An 11,306-nucleotide genomic window follows, 5' to 3' on the forward strand; every position below is an offset into this window, starting at 1 on the left:
TGTACATTCACTTTTAATTTGGTATTGTTTCTGTCCGTGATTTTGGAATGTAAAAAACTAATGGGCTCTTGATTTGTCTGTAGAGCTGTCGAAATGAACAGCAGTTGAGTCTGTTTGGGGTGCCCTTTGAATCAACTCGAGCAAAGTTTAATGACCTAAGCCATAAAAACCAAATGAATGCGTTTCCACCAAACAAACTATGTTCCTGAATCAACATCCTTGATCCTGGAGCAACCTTTCAATCAATCAACTCTGAGGAATAACTGTCAAGTTCAGGCTCACAACGGGCTTCGGGCTTCTACACCGTTCTTATTCGTTTGTCGTTTCCCTTTAGGGTTAGTTGTAGGGTTATGACTATGTTTTTGGACAAGGACGACGTTTTAGTATCAACACAAGTTGTCTTACAGGCTGTGCGAACGTTAGATCGGACCTGTTACCTAAAAACTTCTCACTGTTCACTGAAAGCTTTTTTAGAACCCAAAATAAATCTTCTTTGGCATCACCATGAGAACCTTTTAGCGTGTAAGACACTAAACAGGTATTTAGTCAAAAATGAGCTCTGTATCACCACCAGTTTACTTTCAACAGCAGATTTCTAGTGCTGTCATTATCAGACATAACCCAACACCACCCTCCTGAGGTGACAGCAGTAGTTCTAGGTCTCTGTTTAAAAATGAGGTCCTTTTTTCAACGTTTATTGCTATTTTGTTTACAAATGTGTTGTATATTTGTTCCTACTTGCAAAAGCTGACACACACATAACCCTTAGGAGGTTTAAGGTTTTGTGGTCCATGGTTACGGACACACACAGAGATATAATGCATTTATTGGTTGATTTTTGCCATTTTCAAATAGATACAACCTCAGCAATATCCAGCATCTGAACGGAAAGCGCTGAATAATTCTGCATTCTTTGTCGCCTTCGGTTATGTATGTATCCCGACTAGTTCCTCCGCAAGTTCAGCTCATCTGTCTCATTGGTCCAGCTTGTGGGAGGAGCTGGGAGCGCACTTTGCAGAGGATGCAGGATATGACACCCATCCAAACAAGATGAAGGAAACTTGACCGACGCCAAAGACCCATCGCACAACAAACACGAACTAGGCAAAATAACGGTTATGAAGCTATTTTTTCCCTCCATCTTCTGCACCAACTGCGCCATCATCAGGGCCGGCCGCCTCTCTCCTTCTGCCCGGCGCTGACCGACGTTACCGCAGACGCTCGGTTCCCGGAATGAGCCGCAGAATCATCACCCTCCAGAGGATCCCGAGGACACCGTAGACATGGCCAGGTCGGCGAACAGGAGCGACCAGGACGGAGACGCGAGGGTCTCCTCTCCCGCGGAGAGGTCTGAGATCAGGGAGCTGTCTCTGGAGGAGGTGCTGGAGTCTTACGAGCAGCCCATCAACGAGGAGCAGGCTTGGGCGGTGTGTTTCCAGTGCTGCAGAGAGCTGCGAGCGCCGCGCCCGCCGGGGCTCCTGATCCGGGCTCCGTCATCGATCGTCCTGCACAGAGACGGCGCGGTCACGGCGCGTCTGGAAAGCGGCGGTGAGCTCCTGCGTTCACGCGCACAAACTTCTCCAACGGGCTCAAAAAGAAATTTAGGGGTTGGAGTCGGAGTTTGTTTTGTCATTTTACGCGCAACTGTATTCTGTCGTAGCTGCGTCCTCCGGTGAGATACGAGTAATGCCGCATTTAAAAAAATAAAAAATAAAAAAATGAAACAAAGTCACGCACTTAAGTGCGTCCGCGATTATCATGTTTGTTTTAAATTGGTCCCCTGAACAATTGTGAAAACACGTGACTCTGAATCGCGCCCACAGCCAATCATAAGTAGATTTTTCGAAACTGCGATGTATAAAAATTAATAAACGTAGGCCTGTGGTTTATTAGGGTAGGACAATATTTAGCCGACCATTTGTTAAATCCGAGGGTGCAAAAAACACACAGACACAAAAAAAACAAAAGTAAATTCACTTTTTTATATTTAACGTAAATTTTGGCATATTTTGATATTGCTACAAATATACGTTACGACTGTTTACGACTAGTTCATGCGGCCCAGGATCACACATTATAGATTATGTTTCCTTATGTCCATGCATTTCAATGCATTTTGATGCACCGTGGCTTGTTCCGTGTTTACTGATTACATGGGTGTGCTGAAGCTTTTTTTTTTTTTTTCTTCTTCCAAACGTTGTTTTGAATTAATCCGCGATATAATATGTTGTAAACGTCCGCAAAACGTGGCTGCTGTTTTCCTCTGGAGTACTTCTGCAGCGGCCTGGGGCTGTTGTAACAGCAGAGGGCGCTGCGGTGTGTGTTTTGTAGGCGTTCTTCTCAAAACGCGCGTGCAAGCGCGTGCGTTTTCTGTTTTGGAAATGAGGCGGGGGTCGACAGACAAAGGGTCCTCTAACGGCCGTCTTCTAGCTACGCCGTGTTTTAGTGGCATCGTTTAGTTATGACAGCAGACAGGAGGCAAAGCTTGACTCAACTGCATTTGCGGTTCTGCTCAATTGCTTTCACGCGCTTCAGATTTCTGTAAAGTCAACATTTCTATGCTTTGCGCATTTATGCATGTTTATCAGAAACATTAATGCCCCTTGCTCTTCTTGCAACCTGTCAATCAAGTCTATATCTAAATCACATCTATATTAAAAAAAAACCCTACACATTTTCCCATTGCAGTAACCGTTTCACTCAGATATCTATCATAGTAGCCAAGAAAATACAGTTCACACTCATTAATTAGCTCCTTGTTTTTTCCCCCGTACACTGTTTGATGTAACAGGCTTTTCTCCTGCTTATCATTTCTGAACTTATTTTTGCCTTGCATGTTTCTGAAAACCAAAGTTATGCTTGGGTTCTTCGTCTCTGCGTTTGAGTCACATTTGCTAGAGACAGACAGACAGAAAGAGAGCATACGTGATCAACAACACTGAATCGCTGAGTCGTAATTGGAGAAAACGTACAGTCAGTTGCTTCACAGATCGGCTGAGATCCCTAGTACCGACGAACAAGCTTCACCGTCAGTGAGATATCTTTTCCGCACGAAGTTACAGAGTTCTGTAGAGATGCTTGGACCAAACGTGCAGACGTTGTCTAAAATTTGCCCTCTTTGATGCTGTTGGAACTGAACGTGTGAAGGAGGAGCGATGGATTCAGACGTCTATCAATATCAAGAATATCAAGCTATCAGAGACGGCTGTCAGGAATAGTGATAAACTAAGCAGATTTGCGAGAAGAGGTGCTCCAAAACCAATCACTATTTTTATACGTTTGGTAGAGGATTTGCTGAAGGAGGATCAATAATGCATCAAATCTAAGACAGGGTAGCCTCCCAGACAGAACCTCAGTATTTTCTCTGCTATTCTTTAAATTGTTTATAGTTTAGAGAATTTATAGAGAAGTTTACATGCAACTTACATAGTTCAATAACTGCAAGTAAAATGTGGCAAAGTAAGCAAAAACCTTTGACATCTTTATCACGTCTTGCTTTTTTGCAAGGGTAGAAGGAAGAAAAGACATGCAATTGTGACTTTCCTGCTGCTTATTTTTCATCTTTATTTTTCCCTAGATGACTGTAATTCAAATCATGTTTCTGCTGCTGATGGAAAGGTGAGACTGTAATAAGACTCTCACGGTATTATTATTCATTTTCGCACCCTGCATCCGGTATCTTCATCACCACGTGTGTGTGTGTGTGCAGCTGGTTCAGTCCATGGGTTTGGCGATCTACCGCGCTCTGGACTGGGGCCTGGATGAGAGCGAGGAGCGGGAGCTGAGCGCTCAGCTCGAACGGCTCATCGAGTTTATGGTTGGCGGTCAGGACAGCAGTGAAAGCAAACACTGCAGCAGTAATGCAGCTAAAGACGAGGGCTACAGTGGCCAAGAAGAGGATGATGAAGAAGAAGAGGAGGAAGGCGCAGATCATGGTGTTCATACGGTTCATCGGGTGATGGCGCTCTGTGCCCGCAGACTGGCAAATCCAGCGCTGGCTCCCGAGCACTACCAGGCCGTGTGTCGAGCGCTTTTTCTGGAGACTCTTGAGCTGCAGACATTTCTCAGCAGAATAAGAGACGCCAAAGAGGTGAGGAACCCTTTTTTTTTTTTTTTTTTGTTGATGAATATGTTTTTATGATGTGATTCACGTGAAACGCCACATTAGCTTGTAAGATATTTTTCTGAAGATGCTGAAGAAGATCAGGACAGAGGAACCGCAGGAGGACAGTTCCGCGGCTGAGCTCGATGCTCTTCAACACGCCGACTGGGTAAAATATTTACGTATTTACTCATATTTGTGACATAGATCACAATAACGAGGGTCGTTTTTGTTAAAATTGAGATTTGTACATTAATCTGGAGAGTCCGTTGGAGGGAGTGAGGAGAACAACTAACCACACATTCGCACGTCTTTCGGGACTTTTCTTGTTCCTTACTGGACAAATGTACTTGGATTCATTAAGAAACGTTTTGACCGTTTAATAGCTATCTTGGGAGGTTAAAACTAATTTAATAAAAAGTGAGAAGAGAAGGTGTCTCATACGAATACTCCTAGTTGCAGCAAAGAAGAACATGGCAGAGAAGGCCTCTGACTAGTGAAGGAAATCTGTGGGATGAAAAAAATAAGATGAGAATTAGTCTGTTTGTCGAGCAATGAAAACCCTTAAACAAAAAGCTTGGTTTTAAACACCTTTTTTAATAGATTGGCTGGTTAACCCTGTCCATTTTGAATATTTTGATACCGTTTTTTATGGAACATTTATGCTACAAATATACCTGTGCTACTCTCAAGACTGCTTTTGTTTTTCTGGGTCACATTTGTGAGGTAACGGTGGAGTTTTTGTTCGTTTGGTGACTCAGGCTCGGCTCTGGGTGCAGCTGATGAAGGAGCTGAGGCAGGGTGTGAAGCTGAAGAAGGTGGAGGAGCAGCCCTTTAACCCTCTGCCCACAGAGTTCAGCCTCACGCCCTTTGAGATGCTCATGCAAGACATCCGTTCACGCAAATATAAACTACGCAAAGTTGTGGTGAGTGCATTCTGGCTACGCTCGCTCAGGTTGCTGCAGTAAGCACATGTTGAGTGGTTTATCTCCCACTTAATCTCGTCCTAACCCGCTAATGTGTTTGAGATTATGGCTTTGGAAAGACTTTTCAGCTGATGCAGCATGAGAGCGATCGGCCGTTGTCTTTATATTTGATAATAACTGTAATATCGTGACTCTTTGTCTCCTGCAGGTAGATGGAAACATACCCACTTGTGTGAAACGAAATGCTCACGAGCTGATCTTGGACTTCATCAGATCAAGACCCCCTCTCAAACCAGTTAGTTCCTCACAATATCTTACAACTTGCGATAACACCAGTCAAAGTACTCTACGTAACATGAATGTAATAACTATAATGCGACCGTTGATCAAATTCAAATCGCTTTAAACGTTAATTTGGTCCTATTTTATAGATATCTGTGCTATTCATATATGTTAAAAATAAGTACCTGCGACTTTTAAGCACAAGCACACTGCATCAAATGCTGCAGTGTAAGTATAGAAGGTAAAGATACACTGAAAGCATTTTTGTTACAAATAGCAATTTTGCTAGGCGCTTTTGGAATGAAACGTTCCTAGGGTTGGAAGAAAAGGTGCTAAACGTAGCAACAGAATTGCTCGTTCGGCAGCACTGCTCGGTTTTTATAGCGTGGTGACGTCTGCAGGTGTCCGAGCGCAGCCTGCCTCCTCCTCCCCAGCGGCACCAGTCGCTCCACGACCGAGTCCTGGCCGAGATCAGACAGGATCACAAGCTCAGACCCGTAGAGCCGTCCAGTTCGAAGAGAAGTGAGTTACATGCTACCGCCTGTGTCACTTCTGTAGCTCTCTTGTGGCGCATTAGACCATTTACAGCAGTGTTTTGTCGCTCTCCAGCGTTTGGCTCATTACCTTGTCTGGCACACACCTGCCAGTGCGGCATCAAATCCACTTCCTGCATAGACCTGTCAATCACGGGAGCGGGTTCCCGCCCACCGTCTCGCCCGCGCGTTCTTCTGAAGGCTCCAACGCTGGCAGAAATGGAGGAGATGAGTATATTTGAGGTGAGAAATTTGCATTATTTCTAACTTTTCCTAAAGTAAAAAACAAACTTCATCTTAACCTAATAAGCAATTTAAATCTGGACTCAACGCGCATCTGAAACGTAGATTTTATGTAAAGCACTTTGAATTACCATTGTGTACGAAATGTCCCATGCAAATAAATTAGGACCTCACAGAGGCAAAAGACATGGTTAATGGTTTGTTAATAGAGTTTTTTTTTCCTTTCGAATGTTTACAAGCCAGTTTGGTAGAACTCCTTGACTTGTGTTTTGAATCGAAATGATTGCCGACTCAGGACGAGGACTCTCCGGACGGCGTGGATATCAGACGGGTGGAGAGCTCTCCTACACCTCTAAAGAGAGATCGCTCCTTCTCCGAACATGACCTGGATGAGCTCAGAGGGGAAGTGATGTCAGAATCGCCGCCGCTTACAGGTGGCGGACCGCTGAGAGGAGAGAGACCCAGATCACACACGCTGACGGGCGTCGGACCTCCACACGTCTATCAAGGTCAGACCTAAGACGTGATGGAACAAAACAAAGTTAAGTGTGCTTTAGGAAAAATTAATTGCGGTGTCTTCTTTTTTCGGTTTTTACTTTCAGGTGAACTCCTGCCATGGCAGGGCGACAGTTTGAATAGAAAAACCTTTAAAGACATGCTTTATTTGTGTCTGCGCTTACATGCCTGCATGAGAGCCGTAAGCTTAAGTGTACAAACAATCACAAGCTATCTAAAAGATATTACATGGGAGACAGATGGAAACATATGGAGATTCTGATCGCAAAGCCTGCCACACCATTACTTCTTTGATTTTATTTACCAACCGTTTCAGATAATTCCAGTCCAGTCCATTCAAGACATAGGGCTCCTTTTTTGAGCTTTTGATTTTTTGACAGAAATAAAAGTGGGCAACGGTTTATTTTGACGGCCCCTTTTTGAACATTCTGTTGACTATAAGTAACTTTGCACCTGCATGTCAACTAACCTTCATTAGTAGATATCCGTTTAATATCTGTTAACTCTTTCTACACAACTCAGCTTATTCCATCCCTAACCCTTTCTGTCTTCTAATAATCTACTAACACTATATTTAGATGTGTATATGCAACGTTACTTATATTCAACAGAATGCGTTAAAGGGACCATCGAAATAAAGCGAAAACAAAAAGTGACTTCGCTCAAGCAAGTAGTTTTATGTCAGTTTTTTCAACTTTACACATAAGTCCTAGAATTGCACACACAAAATGCAAAACGAAACACTATATTAAAAATATCGCAAACACATCTCAAAAGCAACATTTCCAAACACTAGTGCCATAATATGATGCTGTGCGCTACATAGAAAAATGTGTGTTGTGTTTTGTAAAAAAAAAAAAAAAAAAAAACTGAAATGAAAAAAACAGTCAGTGACTGAGAATTAGTTTATAGAATTAGTTAGAAACTGTGTGCCAAGTAAAGATTTTGTGCGTAAGCAGCTGAAAAAAAAAACTTGCGTTTGTGTCCCTGGACCACAAAAGCAGTCATGAGGGTGCAAAAAAATATATAAATACGGAGAAAATCACCTTTAATGCATATTACTAATTACTAAGTTTTGATATATTTACGGTAGGTCAACGCTAGATGGAACTAGTCAAAGTCAATTCTGAATGATTAAACTGAGACCCCTTGATGGTCTTTCTCTCTTCTTTCTCCACCGTTTTTTCTTCATGTCCAGCCTCGTTTCCGGTGTTTGACAGGATGCCCTCATCTGCGTGTCACTCCTCGAGCTCCTCTGACAAGCGCTATGAAGGTGCCGCGTCCGACAAACTCTCAAGACATCAGTGGATGGTCAGTGCCGTTGGTGTTTTTCTACAGTGGATAGCGTCTGTGACGTGCAATCAGTTACTAACGGTTCCTTCATTTCTCCACAAGTGTCCATAAGTGTCCCACATTATTGTAAACCAGGATCTGAGTGGTCATTGTCTTCCGCACACGCAGGAGGAGTTCAGTCACCCCGTGGACAGCCTGGCCTTAACAGTCGATGAAGTAATTAATGTTCGGAGGATACTCATCAAGGCCGAGATGGAGAAATACGCGCAGAACAAAGAGCTTTATAACAATCTGAAGAAAGGCAAGGTGCGAATGTCTCTATCGATCACGCGCTCGGTCCCGACAGGCCGAAGAAAACGGTGTTCATTCTTGATTCGTTCATCTTCGTTTCACAGATATGCTGCTGTTGCCGGGTAAAGTTTCGACTGCTTTCATGGCCGTCCACGTGCCTCCTGTGTAAAAGGTCTTGCTTGCATTTTCATGAACATTTCCTGCAGTGTGGGATATTAACATCGTTCTCTCTTCCGATCATCACAGTTCACGCGTTTTTGTCTCTGTCTTTTAGGTCTGTCTGCAGCTCTTGTAGCGCAAAGGTACTGAATGTTTACTTCATTTGAACTCAGCGGCAGTTGTTGCTAGGAGACTATTTAACAATTTAAATGTTTCAGTGCTTAAATCATTTTTTACAGCCTCGTTCAACCGCATACAACGAGGTCGTTCTCACGATAAACGTATGGTTGAGTTTATGGCTGCAACTTGGTTTTTGTTAGTTTATGACCACGATGTAAAGTCATATCATATTATGTTAAATCCAGGTGCAGAAATATTCTATGTAAATTGCACGATACTCGTGATTTTGCTTCATTTTTTTTCATTTTGACAGATGAAAATCCCATACAAAAAGATGGCCCACATTCCCGTGTACACTGTGGGATTTCACAGCAGTGCGAAGAGTCACAAGAGCGAAGTCTATAAGTGAGTAAATACATGCTGCGTGTCTACGGCCACATTCCACGGTGTCTGTGCTGGCCGTTAATTACCTTCGAAATTACATTAGCGAAAAAAAAAAAACATTTTTTCCTGCGTCTGGCATTGCACTCGTCTACACAGACTCTTGCTCAAAGGTAACGTGCAGCTGATCTCGTTTCTTAATTTGATACGTTTCGGGCTGTTATGAAACCGAACCGAATCTTTAAAGCAATGCTTGATGCAGTTGCGCTTGAGTGCGTTTCATAACCGATACAATTTTTGACATTCACACAGTTACTGAACTAAATCGAATCAACTCCGAGTTAGATTGAGCTGAACGGAACCGCTGTTGTCTGTAAAGCTGCAGAGCTGAAACTGCATTCATTTTATAGTCGAGCGTTTTCCTGTTTAGTAACGTTTGAATATAAAGTGCATTATACCACGGTCTGCCTGATCTGGGGGGTGAATAAAGACCTCCTGCAGCAAATCTGTCGTGTTTTGTGAAACACTGATTCTGCACACGACTGCTAGGTGGCAGTATACAACATTTAAGTGACTAGATATAGAGAGGGATAAACAGAGAGTGGTTCTGTTGTAAGCTGATGTGCCTTATGTCATCCTCCAGGACTGCCTCCGTGTGTGACAGTCAGCAGAAGTGAGGAAAAAGGTGTTTATTACATTTGCAATATGGATTTGTATCTTACTAAAACACACAGATTCGCTGCAGGAGGCCTTTATCAGCCCGGGCCATGCGAGGGGCGTTTTATTGCTGATGCACACACTTTATTTAACATGTTTTGGACTGTTAAAGATAACCACCTGCCCAATGCAGCGATAGGGCTTTGAAGTGCCAGGACAGTTTTAATATAACTCAGACTGGATTTGTCTGAAAGAAGAAAGTCACATACACAAAGGACGCTACGAGGGTAGGTAAAACACAGACCAATTTGGAAATGATCATATCCATACCAAGAGTTAAAAGTTGACAGCCGACCAACGTATAAGTGGAATAATGCATGTCTCTGATTTGCGCTGGGTGCTTCTCCACCTTCTACATTGTGCATTAAAATCATTTAAAATCATTTAATGAATTAAAATCATGCACTGTCCCTTAAAGTCAACTGGAGTGCTGGCATTATGCAAGTTAAAGGGAAAATGCTAAAAGCCTGTCTGTTTGTCTGCAGGTCTCTGTGCTCTCTCTCTAGACACTCTGTGGAGGAAGAGTTCCCTCACCTGTATGCCGCGGGCTGCAACCTGAGGGACGTGTGCTCGGACTGCACAAAGTTTGTGGCCGACGTCATTTCCTCCAGTCGCAGAAGCTTGGACATCATCAACAGCACACCCACACGCAATAAAAGGACAGCCTCGGCACATCCGCATCCCGCGTCGCAGCCGCACGCTTTCTGTAGGATGAGCAAATGAATGCATCGGCTCCACGCTCTCTACGCAAAGTCTACGTAAACTCTACAAGCTGAAATGTTTGCCGGTGTTAAAGGATAGAGACGTGGATCACTCGTGCACATCACCCATCCTGCACATGTGTAGCTTAAGGGACGCAATGCGCGAAGGCTAATGAAGAAAGACAATCCTTTTGCATCATTTATTTGGTTTTAGCTTGACTATAATGCTATATAACTGAGCCAGCATCTATCCGTGCTTAGGAGACATCCTTATACAGTACATCTGTAAATGCATATTTCTCATATCTAATAGCAAATGTATTTTTATGCCTTGGGATTTAGCTCTATTTAGGACCAGAGGGTGATGTAATTAGCTCGGGACCGAGTCAGGCTGGTTTGTGAATGTGAAGGTCAGAAAGAAACAGACGATAGTATCTTCATGAAGTGGCCTTCTGATGCACATGTTTAACTCACTCTTGTTTTGTAAGGTCTGCAAATCTGCAATAAAACCAATGCCACAAAATGACTGCTGTCTCCAGTGATGTTTCCACACAAGGGCTATTTGTGATTATCATATATATATATATATATATATATATATATATATATATATATATATATATATATATACCTGCCAAGAACATCTTTGGAAAATCAAACGCCAGCATAAAAGAAAAGTGTTAAATTTAAAACATGTTTTGCATAAAGAAAATGAAATACTTTTATGACGTCATTTGTATGCTGACCCATTTAGAGTATGAGTAACACTTTTGAGCAAATGAGAAGAGTCAACATTGTTTACTGTGAGTCAAGATTATTTATAGTTGACACATAAGTGCTATATTGATTTACCAAACATTTGACTTGCACTAATCTATCTATCTATCTATCTATCTATCTATCTATCTATCTATCTATCTATCTATCTATCTATCTATCTATCTATCTATCATTTTTTATTGAACACTGGTGTATGTTATCATTAATCGTGGCGTCGTTTTACAAGAGATTAGATTTGTATCTAATTAATTATCAATGAGAG

At 42.5% G+C, this 11,306-nt stretch overlaps 1 protein-coding gene across 5 annotated transcripts; it reads left to right on the plus strand.

Annotated features, from left to right (window-relative positions):
* The first annotated feature begins 700 nt into the window (after positions 1 to 700).
* On the plus strand, positions 701 to 10,790 carry spire2 (spire-type actin nucleation factor 2). Of its 5 annotated transcripts, XM_043228434.1 has the most exons (15): positions 728 to 1,548; positions 3,578 to 3,618; positions 3,710 to 4,090; positions 4,191 to 4,271; positions 4,864 to 5,028; positions 5,237 to 5,323; positions 5,712 to 5,832; positions 5,920 to 6,086; positions 6,382 to 6,595; positions 7,801 to 7,913; positions 8,064 to 8,201; positions 8,291 to 8,358; positions 8,461 to 8,488; positions 8,779 to 8,870; positions 10,049 to 10,790. In XM_043228434.1, exons 1-15 carry the CDS (start codon positions 1,284 to 1,286, stop codon positions 10,284 to 10,286), a joined length of 2,199 nt encoding a protein of 732 aa, XP_043084369.1. In that variant the 5' UTR covers positions 728 to 1,283; the 3' UTR covers positions 10,287 to 10,790. The 5 variants fall into 5 exon arrangements, 4 of the variants coding, with proteins under 4 accessions (XP_043084366.1, XP_043084368.1, XP_043084367.1 ...); XM_043228433.1 differs by having other exon boundaries at positions 716 to 1,548; positions 5,712 to 6,086; XM_043228432.1 differs by having other exon boundaries at positions 719 to 1,548; positions 8,291 to 8,488.
* Positions 10,791 to 11,306: the final 516 nt, after the last annotated feature.

This window comes from Puntigrus tetrazona, chromosome 25 (assembly GCF_018831695.1).
Source record: "Puntigrus tetrazona isolate hp1 chromosome 25, ASM1883169v1, whole genome shotgun sequence".
NCBI classification, from domain to species: domain Eukaryota; kingdom Metazoa; phylum Chordata; class Actinopteri; order Cypriniformes; family Cyprinidae; genus Puntigrus; species Puntigrus tetrazona.

What these genes read in the sequence shown, in the direction of transcription:
- spire2 (XM_043228431.1), top strand. Translation starts at nt 1,284, where the DNA reads ATGGCCAGGTCGGCGAACAGGAGCGACCAGGACGGAGACGCGAGGGTC. An exon ending in TTTCTGCTGCTGATGGAAAG is followed by an intron (nt 3,619 to 3,709) that starts GTGAGACTGTAA and finishes GTGTGTGTGCAG; the next exon opens with CTGGTTCAGTCCATGGGTTT. An exon ending in CACAAGAGCGAAGTCTATAA is followed by an intron (nt 8,871 to 10,048) that starts GTGAGTAAATAC and finishes GTTTGTCTGCAG; the next exon opens with GTCTCTGTGCTCTCTCTCTA.